The sequence below is a fragment of the Raphanus sativus genome, unplaced genomic scaffold (assembly GCF_000801105.2).
Source record: "Raphanus sativus cultivar WK10039 unplaced genomic scaffold, ASM80110v3 Scaffold0337, whole genome shotgun sequence".
Lineage (NCBI taxonomy): Eukaryota > Viridiplantae > Streptophyta > Magnoliopsida > Brassicales > Brassicaceae > Raphanus > Raphanus sativus.
The window spans coordinates 1-23,048 of record NW_026615657.1 but is presented as its reverse complement, the minus strand read 5'-3'; the positions used below and the strand labels follow the sequence as shown (position 1 = coordinate 23,048).

The 23,048-nt window shown below is 32.3% G+C and overlaps 4 protein-coding genes across 4 annotated transcripts; 1 reads left to right on the top strand and 3 right to left on the bottom strand.

The window, feature by feature from the left end:
* Window positions 1–1,949: 1,949 nt before the first annotated feature.
* Window positions 1,950–3,272, bottom strand: LOC108856848 (60S ribosomal protein L18a-2). The gene is made up of 4 exons (XM_018630741.2): window positions 3,142–3,272; window positions 2,715–2,830; window positions 2,570–2,633; window positions 1,950–2,493 (listed from the first exon to the last, which is right to left on the bottom strand). The coding sequence occupies exons 1-4, from the start codon at window positions 3,154–3,156 to the stop codon at window positions 2,152–2,154; spliced, it is 537 nt and encodes a 178-aa protein (XP_018486243.1). The 5' UTR covers window positions 3,157–3,272; the 3' UTR covers window positions 1,950–2,151.
* Window positions 3,273–3,832: 560 nt separating this feature from the next.
* On the bottom strand, window positions 3,833–5,328 carry LOC130501934 (60S ribosomal protein L18a-like protein). The gene is made up of 4 exons (XM_056996745.1): window positions 5,156–5,328; window positions 4,465–4,534; window positions 4,210–4,321; window positions 3,833–4,130 (listed from the first exon to the last, which is right to left on the bottom strand). Exons 1-4 carry the CDS (start codon window positions 5,235–5,237, stop codon window positions 4,071–4,073), a joined length of 324 nt encoding a protein of 107 aa, XP_056852725.1. The 5' UTR covers window positions 5,238–5,328; the 3' UTR covers window positions 3,833–4,070.
* A 500-nt stretch (window positions 5,329–5,828) lies between these two features.
* Window positions 5,829–8,344, top strand: LOC130501935 (terpenoid synthase 17-like). The gene is made up of 7 exons (XM_056996746.1): window positions 5,829–6,086; window positions 6,180–6,453; window positions 6,532–6,916; window positions 7,041–7,259; window positions 7,336–7,474; window positions 7,562–7,807; window positions 7,882–8,344. The coding sequence occupies exons 1-7, from the start codon at window positions 5,829–5,831 to the stop codon at window positions 8,170–8,172; spliced, it is 1,812 nt and encodes a 603-aa protein (XP_056852726.1). The 3' UTR covers window positions 8,173–8,344.
* A 617-nt stretch (window positions 8,345–8,961) lies between these two features.
* LOC130501938 (polyadenylate-binding protein-interacting protein 9-like) lies at window positions 8,962–11,510 on the bottom strand. The gene is made up of 10 exons (XM_056996748.1): window positions 10,956–11,510; window positions 10,695–10,805; window positions 10,570–10,614; window positions 10,262–10,334; window positions 10,045–10,157; window positions 9,910–9,969; window positions 9,797–9,844; window positions 9,613–9,681; window positions 9,361–9,422; window positions 8,962–9,269 (listed from the first exon to the last, which is right to left on the bottom strand). The coding sequence occupies exons 1-10, from the start codon at window positions 11,292–11,294 to the stop codon at window positions 9,209–9,211; spliced, it is 981 nt and encodes a 326-aa protein (XP_056852728.1). The 5' UTR covers window positions 11,295–11,510; the 3' UTR covers window positions 8,962–9,208.
* Between the last annotated feature and the right edge of the window lie 11,538 nt (window positions 11,511–23,048).

Here is a 23,048-nt window from a genome sequence, read left to right as displayed (position 1 = left end):
TTGTAAATCATGTGGGTAAGTTTGTGTTTTAAACCGAAAAAGATAATTTTTTCCTAAAACATATATGCTTGAGAAGCAAACCAGAGCTGCAAAAGAGCTCCGAGCCTGTTGTTTTCGGTAGTGGCGATCGATAGGCACTTGTTCTTTACTTGGCGATCAATAAATCTGACCAGCGATGCAGTAGGCATGGGGTTTGAGCCATTACGTCTTTCAATAAACTATTTATTTGGTCAATAATTTATTTTGTGGTCAGTAATTTTCTTGTAAACAGTTAACTCATTTCCTGAAATATATACTAATTTGATTGAATGGTATTTTTTACTCCCTCTGTTTCTATAAGATCCATGTTTTAGATTTTTCACACTTATTAAGAAAAACATAAAATTTTAGTTACCAATGCATTGTTTTTATTAATTAACAATTCCCCAAAATTTTGAACCAATAAGATTTTAATAAATACAATTATATTTTTGGAAATATACAATTTTTCATTAATTAATGTCTTGAAAATGTAGAAAATGTATCTTTTTGAAACAAATTTTTTTTCTAAAACATGAATCTTTTAAAAACAGAGGGAGTATCAAATATATATTAATTTGATTGAAGGGTATTTGTGAAATATATACCAAGAATTTTTTGTAAACTGTTTACAAGAAAATGTTGACCGCATAATAATTTTTTGACCAAATATATATATAAGAACTAGATATAGACCAAATAAATAATTGAAGTATGTAATATGAATAACTGATAAATAAAGTCTGTTTGTGACAAAAATCTTTTAACTAAAAAGTTAAAAACCGGTTCTTACCTTTTTAGTTAAAATTTAAGAAACGGTTTTTTAGTTAAGAATTATGTTCTAAGAATTCTCAATAATCATGTTCTAAGTAATTTGGTTTGTTCTTCTGTAACGACTTAGATTTTGATAAGTTTTTGCCAGGACGACAGTGTCACTGTTCGTGGTTACTTTGAATGACTTCTTATTGGCTACAGAGTGAAAAGAAAATATTCTGTCGTGTATTTTTCTCTTCGGAAGGTGGTGTCACTTGTCTCGAGAAGTCATGACTCATGAGTCATGACGAATAGTCCAGACTTATCCGCAATAGTCCTTTCTTTTTATTTGGATTCAATCAGGCACGTTGAGTTTGATCAAGTCAATGTTTTAAATTCCAATGAAAACAGATGAATTTAAGATTGATTAAGAGAAACAAAATTGAGGCAAATAATCTTCATTTGTTCTCAGATTTATGTTAGTAAACTTGTGAATGAATATAAAAGGATCTTAAAATTGTAGTTTTTTTAAAGTACCTACTCAATAATTTTTAAACTAAAGATTTTGGATACATGCTTTTAGCTATTTGTATATTCATTGATATTTGTTCTTCAATAATGATATACTAATGTGAGTGTGACAGATTATGGAGATGCTCTGAACGTAAAGTACGATAAAGTATGCATGCATCCATGTTACCATTGAGTAAGTTCTGGCCCTAACACTAGCGCCTCTGAATCTCTGATATTATTTCGGAAAAGCCAATAAGGAAGAAACATGATTTCACACTTTAATAGTGATTCATAGGCATCAACAGAGAAAGGCCCCTCTAACCCTATCTTCAGCTTTTGTCCTACTCTCTTGTAAGTTCCTGCTTCTGGATACATCACATGATAGATATAGCTCTTGTTTTTACTTTTTAGTACTAATGGAGGATTTTGGAGTCAGTGCAAACTTGGAGCTCTGGTTTACTTCTATGATCCATCATGTAAACGAGACTTAATTCATATTTTTGACGCCATAAAAACCCATCTTGAGATACTTGTTGGAAATGGTCTTAGAAGTTAGAACTGAATGTTTCTTTTTTTCTTTTGAAACATAGAACTGAATGGTGCAACATGCATAAGCAACATGGTTTAACTTTCTCAACACTTACCTTAGTTCAACTTTTGCGACATTATTTTTGAACCAACAAATAATTTATAAAATGACGAAAACCTGATATTCGTATCATACCTAAGATAACAAAAGTTCAAAAGATGCAAACTTAAGATTTTCAAGAGACATACTCCCAATGGTGTTTTTGTTCAGACTTGAGGAACAAGAACCCTAATCTGATCTGGTTGGAAAAGGATAAGGCCAAACATGCAAGATTGGTTTTACATGAAAAGGTTGGGCTTTGAGGCCTTGTATGTAGTCTTGAGCTTCCTGGTTGGTGGCCTGACCTTCCTGAAAACAAGAGGGAACTTGATCTTGGAGTTGTGGAACTGCTTGGTGCTCTCTCTCTTGCACAGACTTGCAGGGACTGTAGCGGTCTTGATGATCTGAATGCAAGGGGACCTCACTCTATGGCGAGAAGCCATCTCAGTGTACATCTGCTCCACCGCACCATTGAGTGTGGTGTCACGGAACTCCTTGTACATGTTGTGGTACCCAGTTCGGCTCTGGTAACGCAGCCAGATACCGTAGTTCTTGATCTTCGTGGGGTTCTTCTCGAAAATCTACAAGAGTAGAACCACAAAATAATAAACAGACTGAACATAAAAGAGAAATGGTCTGAGAAGACAATCAAATCACCTCATTGATGGCAAGCATCTGTCCGTTGCTCTTCTTAACCTTCTTCAGCTTCCTCAGGAAGTACCTAGATACATCCAAATGCACTTAGTAAGTATCATGGAATAACTTAGTTAGGCAAAATAACGAAGATATTGCATTGACTCACCAGAACTTGGACTTGGCACGGACTTCATTAGTAGCCCATAGCTTCATCCTATAGATCTTAGGCTGCACATCTTTCTCCGTAGGGAGGGCTCTCCCAACCACTTGATACTGGTGAAACTGCTCAAAGAATCAATCCATTGTTAAACACACATAAAGATCACATTTTTAATAAACATCAACCATAAAGATCACATTTTTCATAAACATCAACCATAAAGATCACATTTTGCAATAGGATCAAACATAAATATCAAACATTTATCAACGAATCAGAACAGGTTCATCCCTATGATACATTCTATGTTCATAACTATCCAAATAGGAATCATAACTACTGAGCTCACTCTAAAATCAACGAACAATTACCAAAACTCAGAATCACTCGTAGCATAGATTGTCTCTACGGTAGTAGGGTCAACAAAACTTACCCGGAAAGCAACCATTTCAAGGGAGAGATCAAGCTCCGACGAAATGAGCTTGAAGGAAACAGAGTGGAGAGAAAAGAGCTGAAAAGGTGGCGGTGATGAGAAACTATAAGCGAGAGCGCTCTCTCTTGGACCAACCCTAGGCCGTTTCTGTGGGCTTTTCTTTTTATACTTGGGCTTTAAAGAGCGTTGCATACGACAAACCTTGGGCCCTAAGAGTATTTCATCTTTATTTTTTTTTTATTTTTTTTTGTCATCAAAAACCTTATCTCAAACTCAAACCGGTCATATCGTACTAGCCTCATAAATTAACGGATTAAGAACCATATTATCAACAACCAAATAGTTTAGTTCTCGTGATCGTGATCGGGCCTCTTTCGCACGGAAGTTTAATGAGCGAGTAATAAAGCTTAAAGAAAAAGATGTAAAAGAAGTTCGAAGTACTTCAATGGCATCGAGCTCTAGATCCAGTGCTGGCCAATGCTTGGAGGAGTGAATGATTTGTACCAATCATCTTTATTTTATTGATATCACTTAATGTTACATTTTTAACTTAATATATACTACATTAAGTTTTAAATATAAGAAATTAATCTATTCATAACAAATGTTACTACATTTTTATTAAATTTCGATTTAAAACATCATCTCTTTTTCTATCTTTTTCTGGTTTTATTTTTTATATAATAACTAATAATGTGAGAGATTCCGTTAATAATGTTCTAAATTAACCATATATCAAATCACATGTATATATAATTTCAGTAGAAACACTTTAGTATGGCTCTTAGGAGACAACATTTTTTTCTGAATGCTCTGTAACTTTCAACAGTATACATTGAGCTCTTAAATGAAACAAAAACACATGTATACAATCTTCTTATACTCCCGAACCGGTCTGTACCGGATTTAGAGCACTACAATTCAATTTACTACCAGACCCCGGATCCTCTTATAGCTCCAAAAACGACGAACCCCGTGGCAATAACAGCCTGTTGGTCAGAATTAATTTAGTGTCATCAGAACAATTAAAAAACGTGTATTGGTAAATAAATATAAATGAAGGCTCACTCCAATTGTGCAAGCTGTATATCCTGGTTTTTCACGCGGGTTTCTAGAGCATAGTAAAAGGAAGAAGCCAATGTACCAGGGGATGGCACCCAAGAAAAAACCAAGGATGAATCTTTAAGAAACAAAACAAAACAAAAAACATATTTATGGGTTTGTGTTTGCGTAGAGCTAGACAAGAATATAAACTGTCAGAAGAGAAGGTAAAAATGATGAATTAGACTTACAATAACGTTTGACCAAAAAAAAAAGACTTACAATAACCAACCAATGCCTATACCACAACAAGGAAGACGTTGCTCTTCTGTTAGCCCATTAACAGCATAACCTATAGAAACACGACAACGAGCATTAGATTAGACCAGCCAAGTGGTGCGTGGTGGTGATAATGGCACAACCCTTTTTGAGAAACTAGACTATAGGCAAGAGATTTTTGACAGAAAAGAGATTATATGTCTCATTTTCTAGTAAATATTGGTCTCCATTGTTTTTTTTTTTTGCATTTGTTGAGGTTCAGCGTGTATTTTAATTTTATATATGAACCCACCATCTTAAATATTCTTAAGTAAACTTCATTTGAATTTGCACTACATTTTTATGTATGAGAAACCTTTATTGTTTTTAACACCAAGTTATCAATATCTCCTATTCTTAAGTACATATTGATGTCTCTCAAAGTAGACATACCACGAAGAAGTACGACCCAAACGAGACAATAGATAGATTCTCTTATAATTACTTGATCAGGTTCGGGCACAATAATACAATTACTGGATCAGGTCATAAAATAATGGTACTACGTAAATTTTCTAAAATGAATCATCTATAAAGAATACTGAATAGAATATATATAAAGAAGAAAAAAGCTTTTAGTCCAATAACACGAAATAAAACAGCTGATCTGATAATTTAACATTTTGTCCATATAATGAGAACATAAGAAATTTACCGGAGACGTAGGGCTGAGCCGGCTGTGGATAACCAGCGGGAGGCTGCACTGATCTGTTTTTGTCATCTTCGCCGCTCGTCATCTCTATATCTCTCAGATCAATGAACAATTTGTTTGATCTGATCGAGACGGTGAACCCGACGATTTCAATCTTTTTATTTAAAGGTTTCGAATTTAGGTGATGCACGTCCCACGTGGCTGTTTCTACGGTTGGTTTGATCTCAACCACATTCCCTTTATAACTTGAACTAGCGTAATCCAAGGAGAAAAGATTTGCTTGCTATAAATATAAGTTTAACTTGCTATAAATATATTTTTCAATTAAATAAAAATACGTAAATAATTATGTTCCATTTAATTTCTTTACTCTAGTTTCTCTAAATACACCTAGTATTCTGATATAAAATTTGGATTACTCATTTACTCTAATTTCTCTAAATTAAATGATCGTCTGACATTTTTTAAACTCCCACTCTTTCCCAATTATAACTGAAGATAATATTTGTATATGCTAAGTCATTCGATGATACCTAGATCATTAATTGAGGCATGTGCGCCAGCGCAAACTTCTAAGGTTTGACTTAATATAAGACATCAACTGAAGTGGAAACGAACCATACAATAGAGTACCACTAAAAATTGTTTCGTCTTATATATTTTGGACAAAACAAATATGGAAGCAACAAGAAAGAGTTTTGGTCCTAAAAATCTGCTTAACGTTGAGAGAGTCCTCCATCTCAAGACCAACATCTCTCTCTTTCCTAGCCGTTGGCTTTACAAGCACACTCTTTCCCTGAAACCGGCAAAACACCACTTGGTTTGTGTTAGGGCTACTCAGAGTGGTGATGATCTTGAGAGAACTCGTCCCTTGGCACACTTTTCTCCCACTCTTTGGGGAGATCACTTCCTTTCTGTTCCTCTTGATGTCGTTGTAAGTAGACAGATATATATATAGTCATAGAATCACTTGATATGACACTGTGTGGTTCAAGATTGCTGGTTCATATAGCATACTTTTTTGTAGGAATTTAATAATTTATCAAGAGAGATTGAAGTGACAATGAAACCAAAAGTGAGAGATATGCTCACGTCTTTCAAAAATGGCGACAATGAAAGGATCCGTCTCATCCATTTGCTAATGAACCTTGGAATCGCATATCATTTCGAGACTGGGATTGATGAGATTCTTAACGACGCTTTTGGGAAAGTGGATGACATAATAGCCAAGAAAGATGATTTGGAAACAATCTCCACCATGTTTGAGGTTTTCAGACTACGCGGTTACTATATGTCTTGCGGTAAGAACATCAGCTACCCTGAGTCACGTTTATATATATACACACACATATGTAATCTCGTTTTCGGCTTCATTATAGATGCATTCAGTAGATTTAAAGGTGAGGATGGGAAGTTTAAGGAAAGTTTAGCCGAGGATAGTAGAGGGATGCTACAGTTGTACCAAGCAGCGCATCTTGGGACACCATCTGAAGATATAATTGACGAAGCACTGATTTTCAGTCGGCATCATTTGGAATCGTTGACAAGTAATCACGCAGCAAGTGTTAGTCCCCATCTCTCTACGCACATAAAAAACGCATTGTGTAGAGCTCGATATCATAACTTGGAGATACTAGCCACAAGAGAATATATATCTTTCTACGATCAAGAAGAAGATCACAACGAGACGCTGCTCAAGTTTGCAAAACTCAACTTCAACTATTGCCAGCTACATTACATCCAAGAGCTAAAAGATCTGACCAAGTATGTTGTGGTAGTTCACTTCTTAAAAAAAAAAAGTGAACTACCACAACATACTTGGTAGCTCACTTCTTGAATCTCGATATATGTCAATCTTTCTTTATTTGCATATGTTTGTTTATTGCAGATGGTGGAAAGATCTAGATCTTGCATCTAAGCTACCATACATCAGGGACAGGATTGTAGAAGTATTTTTTGGGGCACTGACAATGTATTTCGAGCCACGGTATTCGCTTGGGAGAATTATAGTCTCTAAACTTACCGCAGTGGCGACTGTCTTTAATGATACATGTGATGCATATGGCACTCTTGCTGAAGTTACAAGTCTCGTTGATGCTTTCCAAAGGTTTTGTATTTAATTCCTATTCCATTTATCGCCTAGCTTAACACTAGGTGAAGACATGCAATTTTTTTTTGTCCAGATGGGATCTTGGGGACACTGAAAAGCTGCCAAGTTATATAAGAATCGTCTTTCGAAGTGTGTTTGAGACTTTAGAAGAGATTGATCAAGAAATGAGGCCACGAGGAAGATCACGCATTGTGCAATTATCGGTAGATGAGGTGAGTCTTACGAATTGGGGTAGCATAACTTTTAGTTGTCAAGTTTATTTGTTGAGGATATAAACAAACATAATGATTTGCATGTAGATGAAGAAATTGGCAAGAGCGTATTTGGCCCTCTCGAAATGGTCACGCGAAAGTCACGTGCCAACCTTTGAGGAGTACATGGAAATTGGCATGCAGACGTCAATGGATCAATATGCAGCCTACAGTTTTATCGCGATGGAAGATTGTGATGAGACTCAAATCTTCGAGTGGTACAATTCCAAACCCAAAATGATGGAAGCTTTGAATGGGGTTTTTCGTATTATGAATGACATATCCACCTATGAGGTAAAATATTCAATATCATGAAAAAAAAATTTGTATTACAAATGAGCTTAGCAAGTGTAATGATGGATGGACAGCAAGAGATAAAGAGAGGAGAAGTGGCTACAGGGCTGAACTGTTACATGAAGCAACATGAAGTTACCAAAGAAGAAGCTGTTGGAGAATTAAACAAGATTGCTACTGATTATTACAAAATAATAATGGAGGAGTTCTTGACGACAACGGCTGTGCCACGCCCCGTTCTGGTGCGTTGCCTCAATGTTTCGCGACCCATTGATCTTGTCTACAAGGAGAGTGATAAATTCACAAATCCTGGGGGGCTCAAAGATGCCATCAAATCTTTGTTCATCCATCCAATTCCACTTTAATACGGTGATAACCTTTTCTAAGTAAGATACTTCATCCATCGTTTTATGTGAGTGGTGCAGCTTATTTTCACCACTGACGTACTTGCAGCCCTCGTCGTTTATGTTTTTGTTTCTTCCTTTTTATGTTGAACTTTTGTCACTTTGGGTTTTACTGATGTTTAAATTCTTGTCTTATTTGAGGGTTTAAAGAGATTTGTATTAAATCAACAAACCTGATGTTATTTGAACGCAAGCTAAAACTTATATAATAATTTAACTAATTATTTTGCTTATTTAGTGTCTAAATTCTTTTTGTTATTTACTTTAATAAATTTACTAATTATTTTGCTTATTTTAGTATATGGACTGTTAAACTACTTACATTTATAAAAAAAATTAACTACGTACATTTTACACTCCCTTTATTTTTTATTTTTAATAACAAAATATTTAATATTTTATAATATTAATACTTATTTTATTTTATTTAAAATAATAATAAAATTTAGAAAACCCTTAAAAACAAAATGAAATAAATGAATTTCTAAAAAAAAAAATAATAAAAATTTAAAAGATTATAAATTTTCATAAATTTACAAGATCGAGGGCTAAACTTCGCTTGAGGAAAAATTATTCTCTTGATGTACACGACACTGTAATTCGCACTTTTTACTCAGAGATCTACAACATGCAGGTTAACAGCTTTTTATTCTATTTTATCTCAAAACAATTACCTTTTCAGCACTGTTGATCTAACCTTGTATATAAAGGAGAGCAACAAAGCAAAAGATCATGTAAAAAGCCAACAACTTTCAAAAGCAAAAACTATAAAAATCCCTTAGAGAAAGATGATGAAACAGATGGAAGTATCTCAGTCAGAAAAGACAGAGCCTAATAATAACTCCAAATTCAGAAAACAGAACCATAAGGGTTTCCACCTTCCAGTTACAAATGTAACTGGAGAAGATAAACTGTTCTAAAACGTCAAAAAGAGAGAATCGAAAAAAGAAGTTTGAAATCATCTCTCTTCTGGAAAGCCAGCTAGTCGGGTCTCTTTCTAGTTTGTAGACGGTGGTCGAGTGATTCGTGGCCTTACTGGTGTCTTTGAAGGACTTACCCTGACAAAGAAAAAGAACACAGAGTCAGATACTGATCCAACTGAGATATTCAGAAGAAGAAGAAAAAACACTACATGGATGAAGTTTTTACCTTATCGGTTGGGATCCAACGACCATCCCGCTGCAGTTGAGCGCCCTAAGTGCACTATCCGCCTGTTCAAAAATAGAAAAAAAAATAAAGTTTCTGAGTTATAAGGTAATAACAAGTTCAAGAAACTTCTAGTCATCAGTAAGAAATAGACAAAAAGAAAGTGAATGAAAATAGGCAAGAGCCTTTGCAATATATATTAAGCCACATCGATGGAAATTTTTTTATCATTTAGTGAATAGCTGAAGAGCTCACCAGAGCAAATTCAACAAAAGCTATACGAGTTGAATGCAGTTGATCACCAAGAAGCCTCAGGCGAGTTACCTGCGTATAATAGAGAACAACTTAAGCATCACTATGCTTAACAATAAAATTTCGGATAATTAAACAAGTTAGCAAGAGAGGGAAAGGATCAAGTAGGTCTAGGTTCTGTTCTAACCTCACCACATGCCGTCTCAAACAAGTTTCTCACATCAGCTTGAGTAACCTGTTGTTATAGAAAGTAAAGTCTTAAACCAGGAGAACATAGAATAAAGATTGTTTTGCATTTACCTTCTTGTCGATATTTGTGCAATAGATTGTCCTTGAACACATCTCCCTTTCATCTTCTGACTGAATCAACATCAACATGGTAAAGCTTACTGAAAACTTACACAAAATTTATTCTCAGGAACATTTGAAGCTTACCCTGGGAAGAAATGTGGGATTCACTGGAAGAATAGCAGTTTTGGAGGGCAAGACCCTCACCGGGTAGTACCCGAGCATCGTTCCACCAAGGCTTAAAGCTTCTCGGGCGCCCTCTGTAGGAACAATATTTACCATTAAGTGCCAAGTATGGTCATCAAAAGAGTGACATGGAATTTTATTGTTAAAACATTTTCAAGAATCCAGCAGCCAAACTTACGGTCATCTGCAAACTCGACAAACGCAAATCGAAGAACTGAATGTGGATCCCCACAAATCCGACAATCAACAACCTTCACAAGAAGAATTCATTGTTACATCACAAACTATGTAATACCACCAAACAAAGTAAGAAACATTTAGATAAATCATTAAAAAAACATTGGCAGTATTTCTTAGCAGATAAACACATAATCTCACTTTCAACATATTATAGGCTTTGAAAGCTAAATCTAACTAACTAGTCCAAACACTCATGGAGGGGAATAAATATATAACAAAAATTGGAAGCTTAAGGGATCATCTTACTTGTCCACAGTTACTAAACAAGCCAGCAAGACCCTCCTCAGTCACCTACATCACAAAGCAGATTTTTAACGTTACACTAATGCAAATTACATTCAATAATTTTTTAAAAACTTAAAAAAACTTACACTCTGGTCAATGTCAGAAACATAGACCGTTCTTCTCATACTATCCTCTCTCTGAGCCTTAGAAATTCTTCCAGTTAACCTTCTCCTCCCTTGGCTATAACTGTTTCTTCTCTGCAATCACAAACAGCCATTTAAATTTTTAAAAACTAAGACAATCAAAATTTAAAGCTTTGCAACAACAATAAAATACATTGAAAATCACTGGATCAATCCAAATTATCAGATCATTAAAAAAATAAAAAGAGAATTTTAGGATTATACCTTCTGGTTATTGTCACCTTTCTTTCCATTAAGATCAACTTCTTCACCAGATTGTTTTTTTGTGGGCGCCACATCATCAGCAGACAGAAGTTGATTGTCTTTTCCTGTCTGATTGTTCTTCTTGGGATTGTAATAAGAAGGGAAAAACTCCTTAGCCATTGGATTTAGTTTCTTGAACATAGCCACAAGCTTTTGCATATCCAGATCGGATTCAGTTTTGGGTTTCGAGGTCGTAATCGAAGAGTTATTCTCAATTCCGCTATCAATGCCCTTTTCACCATCCTTGTTGATACTAACATCATTGACAACATCAGTGGGCATCTCAGTGGTTGCAGCCATTGGATCAGACAACCAGAAATCTTATTAGTCCCCAAAGACAAGGAGGAATAATAATCTTTCTATTAAGCTTCGAATAGAGGTGATGAACAAAATTATAATAATCCTAGAATGTCACACTCTTGATATCCATTTTAAGAAATTGAGGGAAGGCAAACACGAGAGTGTGCTTGATAATATATAAAAAGTGAGTGAGTCGAAATGTAATAATCAGCTCACTAAGGGTAAAAAAGAATTTGCAATTACAAACAAAAAAAAATTATATGATGTGTGGTTATGAGATGAAGTCAAAGAAAGGAATGAATTGATTCCGTTTTGGCCGCTCTCTCTCTCTTTTGGCCTTTTCTATTTTCATAAGAGTGACCAAATTTTTAATTTATCTTTTTTTTTTGGTGACTAGAGACTTATTTAATTAATTATCTGCGCGGCCATTTGTCTTCTTTTTATTTGCAATAAGGCCTTGAAGTTTATAATTGTCTAAATTTCTATGTAATTCGAGTCAAGTAAAGTTGTTATGTTCATCGTATAAAAGAATCATATAAAGTGACAATTTCGGCCTCACTTTTATTTTTTATTCCATTCTCTGATTCTATTTTTCTTCTTTCCATTTGTAGTTCCGTTGTGTTGTTTTGTTTTACATTATTTAAACATTGTGTGTGTCGTAGACTCGTTAAATAACTAATAAGTCCGTTGCCTGCTGCTAATGCTGCATAAATCTTTGAGTTTGTTAAGATTTTTATCTATTTTTCTTTTCTTGTATATGTAGAAGTTTCGTTTTTCTCGTTCTTTTCCAGTATTTTTAAAAATAATCTGTCTATTTTACTCTGAGATCTCGGGGCTTTTTGATTGTTGAAGAAAAATAAAACCAAAGATCTGATTATTCAACAACAGAATACACCGTCTTCGTGGTGACTTTATAAATGTATATGTAATTTTCAACTTTAATGATTCTTCAAGTAATTATTTTGGTTTATTACTTTTTCACATTTGAATGATACATCAATATAATGCCATTGCGTGGTTTACAAGAACCTTCTTCGTTACATGATTGGAATGAAAGAAGTTTTTCAAAGATGTCACCAGAAGTCTTGGACACTTGACACTTGCCTTATCAAGAATGGTTGTACATGGATAATGGTGTTTGTGATGTTTTCTTGACTTCCGGCTGTATCACACAATCACCAAGTGAATATCGATCTTTCTTTCTTTACTTTGTTAATGTTTAGAGGTTCAGGATTCGGAAACATGTATATCCCTAGAACGAGGCCTAGAAAATCCATTCTAACAAGAATTAACCAAACGACTCCATATATTTCAACTAGAAAATTCAAGAGTTTTAACCAATAGATCAATTTTTCCGCTGGTTATTCATGTACCAGTTAGATTTTTCCTTATTTACATGATAAAAATGCAGTATCAAGTTTCAAAAAAAAGTGGTACAAAATTGGCAAATCCTATCGAAGGTCATGCGTATGGTGCGTGGGTTCGATTCCGCTACCAAATAACCAATTACACATGGACTACCTTGTATCTTGGCCTTTGGTTCCGGTTATTTAACATAGGAATTGATTATGTATCTATTTATAAATATTTTTAAAATTATTATGCCTGCATTTGTAGACAAAACATGTAGTATTTAATAAGTATATATGACTGAAACATTTAAAACGTTTTCTCCGGCAGGTTGCAAAATGCAAACAAACGATAACGGACCCTAATGCTACCAATATTGTTTGGAGGTTCCAACGCAGGCCCATTTAAACCCATCAGTATTTCCCAGAAACTCAATATGACGGGTCGAATAAGGAATATTATTTATGTAGGGTTTTAATATTTGGGCCTCTTTTATGAGCCTATATTTCTTTTACCACAACAATGTAGTGTTGTCGACGACTAACTAAATAAAAAACGTAAACTGAATATTTTGATATTCAGCTAAGACGGTGTTGGATTTTTATACATAACTAATTGATTGTTTATCTTACAACGAAAAGGAAAAGAAAAGATAAAAAACACCGTCGGTAGTGAATTTATAGACTCATTGGGCTTTTGAAATACATTTGTTTTATCACCGATATATTGGTCCATTAACGTATGATAGAGTATTAGTGGACTACGTATACAGATATACAATCATATTCCACCGTTCCTTGAAACAAACAAAAAAGACTCTTGAATTATCTGAAGACTTGGAGAAGATGCCAACCAAACTTGCATCAAAGCTTTGAGCTAACAAAATTGGAATTGAGTTCTTTTTCATCCAATGCAGATCATTTTTCCGAGAAACTTCCTTCAATATTTCTATACTATTTTAGCAAATTAAAAAATATTTCTATACTATGGGTTTGATACTTTTGTTTCTTCTATATTAAATCCCCATGAAAAGTCCAGTTCTTTTTTCTAAAAGAACACATTTATGTATGTATAATTGTATATAGTTAAAGAATTGACTACAACTGGTGAAACACAGAAACACATATACATGTTGGCAGGAAGATAAACGGAATGTACTAACGTGGCCTATCTTTTCATTAATTACATGTGTTTGCTTTTAACGAGTTACATGAAAAAGATCCTGCAACTGCTTTCAGTGTACGTGTCTTTTTGACCAATTAAACTACAAACTCGTAACGCAATTGCTACACTCGCAGTAATTTTAAATAACAAAATTATAATTCGTGATACACTCGCAATTGATATATAACATAATTTTTGAGGTTAATACAGTTTTAGTGTTACGATTCTGGTTTAAGACCATATAATATATATTCTCGAAATAGATATTACTTTTTGTTAATAATAGCGTGAAGCTTTTTAACCAAAAAAATGGAAATTTTAATAAAATTTATTTTGATGGGTTTTTCTTCATGAAATTTGGATAACTATTTGACCAAAAAAAGATCTGGATAAATATTCTTTTAAACGATGGATAACCAGTAAGAGAAGGAGAGGTCAAACTATCGGATTCCGTTAGCAAATAATTAAAGCAACCAGAAGTTTCAACTCATCTAGTGCGGTCGGTTAAAGCGTTTGATTGACCGTTTTGAAACGCGTCTGAAACAAAATCATGCCTCGCCACGTGTTGGTTTCACTTTCTTGGTGAGACGAAACACGTTTTCTCCAACGTGTTTTATTATGTCGGAACGTTCTCAAGGATTACGTGTCTTTTAGCTAACGGTATCGTACATTTGGCGGCAGTTTTGAACCGTTGGACAACCTGCCGTCTTTTACTGTTTTCCCCTCCCTTTTAATCGAGTGCTTGACAACAATTGTTTTTTTAATGCCACTCGAGATAATAGATATTTTTATTAATGGTATGGCATTACATTTGAAATCACATACAGTAAAAACTCTATAAATTAATAATATTGAATTTACACCAAAATTATAATTTTTTATTAATTTATAAAAATTATTAATTTATCGAGATACTAATTGAACTAAAAATTCAATTTGAAACTATAAAATTATATTAATTTATAAAAATATTAATTTATAGATTATTAATTTAAAGAGGTTATACTGTACAATGTTTAAAGTTTTAATTTATATATTTTTGGTTTTGTCAATAAAATTTCACCATTTATAATTTTACAATTTAATTTATAATTAATCTTTTAAACAAATGCATTTATTATATTCTAAAACATCTTGTATACTCTTTGTCATAAAAAACATCATGTATACAAACATAAAACGTAGAATATACATCGAATATTTTATTTTTCTGTCCAATTTCATTTTTTTCCGTGCTGAAGTGATGTTACTTTGTGTAAATCAAAAATCGGATATAAACTTAATATTATGGGGCCTTAGACCCAAAAAAAAAACTTAATATTATCCATATTTACCCAAAAATTCTAATTAACTAGCCATCTTGTTTTTGAGGGTATCCGAATATGAAATTTGTACCTCTACTTGTATTGTATTTTCTACTTAAGCGCATAGGATGGATTAACCTACATGTAACAAATTCATGTATATGTTTTTTTCCTTTGCCAATCTAGCATTGCTTTTATTAATTAGATAGATTAATGAATTTTAAAGAGACCGTTACTTTATTTTAATTTAATCTGGATTCTTAAATAACTAGATATGCATCGACATGCATTTATTGGATATTTTTCTGTCCAGTTAAAATGAGAGGAGGAATATAAAGAGAGTCGGACAGAAAAAGAATTTTGATTGGAAGAGACCTCTTAAAATGAAAGGAGTGCATGAATCAATGAAAGTGAGGTAGTGAATATCTCTTCTTTTTGTGCAACCAGTTACTTTCATTTATAGTTAAAAGACTACATAGCAAATAAACTCTTCTGGACAAACCCGAATAGCAAAATTTAAAACTTTAACAATACAAATAGAACGGAAGGGATAAAAATACAAACTCAGCAGGGTTTGATGATGCATTTAAAGACATGCCTAAAAGATCAAATATTACGCTAGAAAAGGAGAACAATCTCACTTTAATCTCTTCGAATGACTTTTGATGAGCCAGTTTGTCATGCGACTTTGAATACAAGTACATAACTTTGAACTTCATCAAAATGAATCTCGCAGCATCTACCGGTTCCAAACAAACCTTCACACAAGAACGCAAAACGGTAAAAATAAAAATCTTCTTCTCTGAAATTGTATCTCATAAAGGGACACTTCTCGAAGAGATGAATTTTGATGGAAGTGTTCTTTCCTCAAAGAAGAATGGAGGTTGTGATTATCTCTATCCCTTATTTTAGGCACTTTCTTTTATCGTAACTTCTTTGGTATTCTACTCTCTGTATGAGAAAAGTTGAAACTCTAGAGGTTAAAGCATCCACATTAGTGAAACTCTTAGTAGTGTTTTCAACAATTAGATCAACAAAAAAAAGAAATAGAAACAAGAAGGAAAAAGTTGAGAACATGCTCTTGAAGAAGAGCACTTTTAAGATTTTAAAGAGACTATTGTCATTTGTCAAAAAAAAGTGACTATCGCCATTTGTTAAAAAAAAAGAGACTATTGCCATTTGTCAAAAAAGGAGACTATTGCCGTTTGTCTATTGACTACTTGTTATAAAAATTTAAATATATTTTTTGTTTGAGAACACCATCAAACGTTATATTTAGTTGTCGATTTTATGTGAGTTATTGTGTTTGGGGATTTTTCTTTCATCTGTCAGTTGCTGTATTTAACCGTGTTTTTTATTTGGAATGAATTATATATATATAGCCAAAATATCTAACATAAAAGAATTATTTATGACTCAGATAAGAACAACACACACGTCTTTGATGTGCATAAATTTAAGTATTATACAAAGGTCTAAGATATTTGCATGATGTTTGATGATGTAAGGGCATTGAAGAAAATCAACTATGCAAGTTAGTTAGTGAGTGCAGTTAGGACCTAGGCAGTCAGCCCAACCAACGCGAGGCATCAAAATAAAAATGGAAAAGAAAGAAAGATCCGAAAACAAAAGGAGAAGTCAAATTTAGCTACATATTGCTACAATAACCAAATATATCATTTAAAATATGAAATGATTAGTAAATAGATAAAGATATGGATTTTTAACCTTTTTAGATAAATACAAGTATAGGTTATATAGTATTGTGTTAAAAGAGGATTCATTTTTAGGCTTTATAACAATACATTTTAATAGTGAATCTGCTTTTAATACAATATTATGTAACACATGCTTGTATTTTTAAACTTTATAACTTTATATTCAGAGTTCATTTGGATATTAGTTTTAATATTTTCATAGGCCATAATACCCTTAAGTTAATTAAAAGAAAGTACACTGAAACAAAGAGTACAGAGATCAAAAAGGAAATAAGAAAAAGATTACAAAATTAGGCTCCTCGAAATACTACATTACGTCAAACAATGGGAATGTTGCATACTAATTATCTGTCACTCCTTGTTAGGTACGGATGAACTATATGGACTCCACCTAAGCTCTTCGAGAATGAAGATCTTGTTTTTTTATCACATATTCAAATAGTTAATTATTAAAACATATTTTAAATTTTTTTAGGAAAATAAAGTATGAAAACTGAAGTATTAACCTGGAAGTATTCTAGACCTATGGAATGGTCCATACTTCCTGTATTTTTCCAATAGTTAAGAAAAAGAAAATCAAACAAAACCTTTGTAACTCGTGAAAAGACCAGATCTAAAATAATCTTTTGGAACTTTTTTTGTAACTTAATCTTTCGGAACCTTTTACATCTTACAACGTTAGAATAATTCAAAAAGGAGTTACGAGTGGGATTATGTATCTTAATGTTAATGTAGCTATTTATTATAGATTATTGTTATTTAGTGACATCTACTAATACTGCACAAAACCCTTGTACAAAACAATGCTCTCGTCGCCCAGCATTACTGAGATGATAAATATTTAAACAAAAAGAACTGTTACGTCTAAGTGATCGCTTGAGTAAAACAGCAAACCAGTAACTCAGACATATAACAAAACAAAAAAATATCAGTAACTGATTAATAAAATCACTACTCTCTATTTAATGATTTCGATTCTCGTTTGTTGTTCTTGGACGTGAACGCGGTTTCGGGTGCGATAGGCGCACCACGCATAACTTTGGAACGACAACCATTCAGCAGTGGGAATATTAGGATATACTTTCTTTATTTGATATGATTTATTGATTTATAATAGTGACTGGAATATACAATAAACTATTATTCAAACTAGCCAATCATACAAATTATATTCAGTGATTAGTATTATAACAATTACTGACGTTTGCCAACATTAGGATTTTGCTTTAGAAAAAGTTACGTGTGGTTTGTGCTTATGGTCGTTTAGTTCGTTGGTCATACTAAGTATTCTTTCAGTTCTCATAATTTTGTTTATCTATCTTAGATATTTAACTAAGCAAAATTTAAATAAAAATTATATATATGGTTGTAAACATAGAAAGTTAATCAATTTTTATATCGAACATTAAAACATCATCAAATTCCAAAAATAAAATCTGAAACATCTAGTAATAAAAATGGATAGGATAACGGTAAAAATGCAGTATATTTGCATTTTTTGTTTGTCAACTACTATTACCTTTCAATTATAATAAATTTATGTAACAAACAAATCCTTATGGTATGTCGAGCTTACTATTTTAGGATATATGGATACGCCCTGTCGACAACTATAGCAAACGAGAGTTCATTAGTTTGACAAATCACTAGAAGAGGGAGTGGTTTGACCTGTATCTTATCCGGAGAAGATAAAGATGAGTAGACGACCATTGTTATCGATGCCACGAAATTAAATAATTATTTAAATATGATATTGAACTTTGACCAACTCTACTGCCTGACGGAGATAAATACATTATCGTCTAAAATAGCAAAGTTAGTTAAATGTATTTAAACAAGCTACATGAAGTTCGATAAAGTTTTCTTTTGGTTGTTTCATCTATCAGTCTTTTTTCTACCTTCCTTTTGACTGATTCAAGCCATTTACTTTATACTTCTGATAAATAAGGTAGTATTTGGAGTGTGATATTGTGGCATTTTCCTCGCAACTCAGAAACTTGATTTGACAGCTGCCTAACATGTCCTTAAGTCTGTTCCCCTTTGTCTTGTCCTCTTCTCCCCAATTAGGTTTTGGTCAAACTTCCAGAGTCGTCATACCCACACATTTTGGCTCCAATTATTTAAGTTCACATATAAACATGAATAGAAATCATAAAAGTATAGTCCTTGTTCCATTTGATTTCAAACTCGCAGACTCTATACTTGATAATAGAGTTTTGTCAGATGTTAGCGGTTTGCTTATTTATATCGTTATTAATTATTCATAAGGGTGTCGAAAATATGTTAAATTATAAGATATGAGACGTTTTCTTAATAGCCCAAAAATAAAATTTAACCACAAAATAGCACATTTTGTGGGTTTTTAGTGTTTAAAAAAAAACCCACAAAGTAGCACCTAATAATAAATAGCAATCATTAAGTAATAAAAATATCATTGTAACTAAATAATAAATCAAACATAAATAAATATTTTAAAAATAAAAATATTAAAATTTAAAATAGATATTCACTACTCTAACTGTAAACTCTAACCCTTATATCTTATATTCTAAATCTTAAATTCAAACCCTTATATGTAAATCTTAAATCTTCTGAAGTTTAATAAAAAAAATTTAACCCTAAAATATACCAATTATTTTTATTTTAAAATGTTATTTTGTGAATTTATGCTTGTCTGTTATTTCTAATATAATTATTGTTGCTATTTAAGTACATTTCTAATAAAATTGATCAATATACACAAATAATAATACAGTGAATCAATCAATTTTTATTGGTCTTTTTTGTCAACTTTTGCTGATTGGTCTGAAATATTAAAATATAAGTAACACATTCCTTTGATAAATACCCTTCTTCAATTCGGTAATTTTTAGGGGGTTCATAAACATTTATTTTTAGTAAGATTTTTTCATGCATACGTTTCAAATATTAAAAATGAAACATTCTTTTTTTATGTTTCGTACGTGGTTTCCAGTTTGCATGAAATCCTTACATATGCCCTTTTTCAAAAAAAAAAAATGAAATCCTTAGAGATAACGTAAGTTTGTAAATGTTATTTTCTCAGCATTATTTTAAAACCTCAACGATTCTTTTCGTAAGCATATAATTAATTATCTAATTAAATTTAAAGAGCTTTGTTTTGCTCTAAAGATTTTCTTATAGCTTAGAACAATCTCGAAAAAACTGAAGCACACATGTTGTTAATTTTTTTTTTTGAATAAATTTAACATTTTTCAAAAAAAAATTATCCAATTAAACAAAACACACATGTAGATATTTATATAATATGGAGAGAAGGAGAGAGAGACATATGCATTCGAGCACATGTCTGTATGTTGTATATATGAACTCTGATTGGCCGGCCGGCGCCAGGCTACAAGGCTAGGGCACTTTATTTTGGCCCCACGCACAGAAGACTAATGTGGGCCACGGTTGTTTTTTTTTGTTTTTGCTTAGTTTAGGTTTTTTATCTCCAATTTGTCCAATAACATGGGAATAGCCCTGGCCGAACGAAAATTCATAAAAATATATTTAAGAAAACTTATCCATGTACTTACGTATTTCGTGCTGAGATTAGCTTTGATAATATCTTCTAAATTATCTTATATATATATATATACTATAATTATAATTTAATATAAGTGTTATAAATATTGTGTATACAAAAAATTATGGCCACTTTATAAGGTATTCAGTACAATTAAATGAAAATACAAAACTAAACTGACCTGTGAGATCTAATGTGTGAAACACTGAAACCAAAATCTAAGCAAGTTATCTTTTTGTATGTAGGAGTTAGTAATAGGAGTTGGTAATGATTTCAATCCAAAATCATTGTTAGAACAGACACATAAAATTAATTTATTAAAGTTTATAGTGATTAATTAGTTGATTCTCTATCATGCATGTACTTCCGCAAGTGTGAACCGATATTATTGTTGGATATTTTTGAGTGAATTCTTCCAGCTATTAAAGTGAAATATTGTAATTGTCTAGATGAACAATTGCAATTGTTTGTGATTGTAACTATTAGTGATGAACATTTGAAACTTTTGGTGATAACCATTGGCCATTGCAACGGTAGATATTTAAAATTTTTGCTGATGAACCATTGTCACTTTTGACTAGCAAATTCTACTATTGATATTAATAGTTATTACAACTCTTAGTGTTAACAATTGCAACCCTTAATACTCTATATAAAGAGTTGTAAGTTATGGAATTATGACGTGAAAACTTGTATAATCTGAAGAAGAGAAAAATCAGAAACTAATAGTCAGAAAAAAAGAGTGATTCATTGTTCAAAGATCATCAAAGATTTTTGAAAAACACATATAAGCACTATTATTTTTTTTCTCTTGTATATTAGTCTAGAATAAGAGTAAAACTTTGATTATCTTATCCTACAAACAGATTGGATGTAACCCAATGCCAGAGCCGGGCTTAAGGGAAGGATTTTGAAACTTTTGAATGGCGAGGGTCCCAATATACAAACTTTTTTTGTTTACGTATATTTTTATATAGTTATTTGTAATGCAAATATAAAATAAAATAAAAACAAGGTTTTTATACATAAGTATAATAAAAATAATAGATTTTTTGTTATTATGATTTAAAAATTAATAAATTTAAATAAAGAAACTATATTAATAACTTTTTAAATGGGATATATAGTTGAAACTAAGTTTTTGCTAAAACAAAATTTAATGATTTATTATCAAAATGAAACAAAAGAAATAATATTTTTTTTATTTTTGTATAGAGCTTCCGAAATCTTCTGAAATTTCAAGACTGGCTCTGCTTAAAATATAAACAATATATTCTCTAAGAAAAATGACCTTGTGATTTAATCATTATTTAAATATATAATTCACAACTATTCACATTACAATCTAATTAACCAACAAGAATATAATATGGAATCACACCCATTGTTTTTTTTCTAAAGATTACACCCATTGCTAAGAGTTTTGTGTAAAACACATTAATTAGTGCCAAGGTGTATACAACACGGTTTTCTTTTTTGAGCAAAACGCATACAACACAGTTTCGGTGAAAAATTTATTGACATGATAGAATAAAAATACAATTCCAGACGAATGGCAAGGAATTGACTGCAAAGACGTTAATGCTCGAAAAGCTAGTCCGTGTTCTTCATCCTATTAATTGGACGAGTGTTTATTTATGAAGAAGGATACTTTCCTCGTTTTATTTGCCTTAATTTCAGGGGATTGTTTGGTCGGTTTTGGCCCTCGTTTGTCTTACGAGTTGATGAGTTACATGTTGAAAACAAAATGACAAAAAGGAAATTTCGATTGTAACTGCGTTGCGTTAGGACATCTCAATGTTAGATGGTCTGACATGTGCGTGCGCAACACATGGTGAAAAAATCTTTGTCGGGTAGATGTCACCCAAACGTGTCAAAAACCGATTTTTTGACTTTTTGACCCAATTGTATTTTGTTGAAGTTCACCATATGTGTTCGATTAGGAATCTGAATCCTTTCGTTGGAATCGTTTTAAAAAAAGTAATCGGAATCACCAAAGGAGTCTTCTTAATTTGTTTTCCTAAAGAACTACAACGCTATGTTAATATGAATTTATAAAACCGAAGTATAGCAATTAATATATATTTTTTCAAAATAGAGTCGTATAAGTGCCACATAGTGTCTGGTTAAAAGTGTTACACAGTAGCTCAATTATACGCAGGATTGTTATATCGGATATAATTGGAGTCACGCAATTATTATATGTGATATGTCGTGAACAAGTCGACCTTTGAGTCTTTTTTTTTTTTTTTGAAACTGACCTTTGAGTCTTTGACCCACCAAAAAACAGAAACCATGGAACCACGTCTAATCGATTAGGGTTCTGGCAATATTCCATTCTAAGGAGGATAAGATTTTGTTTTGTATTTATAATGCTTTGAATCATATTATAAAGTTATAGTTTCTTACTTGTTTTCAGTATTCAGTTTGTTCAGTTCAAGTGTTGTATTATTGATTCAAACTCATGTTGCTTGATATTATATATATAGTTATAAGAAAATTGTACTCCCTATGTTTACTAAAGAGTGTCAAATTTGTTGAAAATTAAATTTATATTTTTACAAAGAAAAAAGTATTCACATATCTGCACGACGCGATGTTATGTCAAATCTGGAGATGTGCGTGTATGAATTATATATAGTTTGGAAGATAAATGGATAAATGGCAAAGA

What these genes read in the sequence shown, in the direction of transcription:
- LOC108856848 (XM_018630741.2), bottom strand. An exon ending in CGTGCCAAGTCCAAGTTCTG is followed by an intron (nt 2,634 to 2,714) that starts GTGAGTCAATGC and finishes GGATGTATCTAG; the next exon opens with GTACTTCCTGAGGAAGCTGA. An exon ending in AGATGCTTGCCATCAATGAG is followed by an intron (nt 2,494 to 2,569) that starts GTGATTTGATTG and finishes CTACTCTTGTAG; the next exon opens with ATTTTCGAGAAGAACCCCAC.
- LOC130501934 (XM_056996745.1), bottom strand. Translation starts at nt 5,237, where the DNA reads ATGACGAGCGGCGAAGATGACAAAAACAGATCAGTGCAGCCTCCCGCT. An exon ending in ATAGGCATTGGTTGGTTATT is followed by an intron (nt 4,322 to 4,464) that starts GTAAGTCTTTTT and finishes TGTTTCTTAAAG; the next exon opens with ATTCATCCTTGGTTTTTTCT. An exon ending in ATACAGCTTGCACAATTGGA is followed by an intron (nt 4,131 to 4,209) that starts GTGAGCCTTCAT and finishes TCTGACCAACAG; the next exon opens with GCTGTTATTGCCACGGGGTT.
- LOC130501935 (XM_056996746.1), top strand. Translation starts at nt 5,829, where the DNA reads ATGGAAGCAACAAGAAAGAGTTTTGGTCCTAAAAATCTGCTTAACGTT. An exon ending in GAGCTAAAAGATCTGACCAA is followed by an intron (nt 6,917 to 7,040) that starts GTATGTTGTGGT and finishes TGTTTATTGCAG; the next exon opens with ATGGTGGAAAGATCTAGATC. An exon ending in TGCAATTATCGGTAGATGAG is followed by an intron (nt 7,475 to 7,561) that starts GTGAGTCTTACG and finishes ATTTGCATGTAG; the next exon opens with ATGAAGAAATTGGCAAGAGC.
- LOC130501938 (XM_056996748.1), bottom strand. Translation starts at nt 11,294, where the DNA reads ATGGCTGCAACCACTGAGATGCCCACTGATGTTGTCAATGATGTTAGT. An exon ending in AAGGTGACAATAACCAGAAG is followed by an intron (nt 10,806 to 10,955) that starts GTATAATCCTAA and finishes TTGTGATTGCAG; the next exon opens with AGAAGAAACAGTTATAGCCA. An exon ending in TGTCGAGTTTGCAGATGACC is followed by an intron (nt 10,158 to 10,261) that starts GTAAGTTTGGCT and finishes TTGTTCCTACAG; the next exon opens with AGGGCGCCCGAGAAGCTTTA.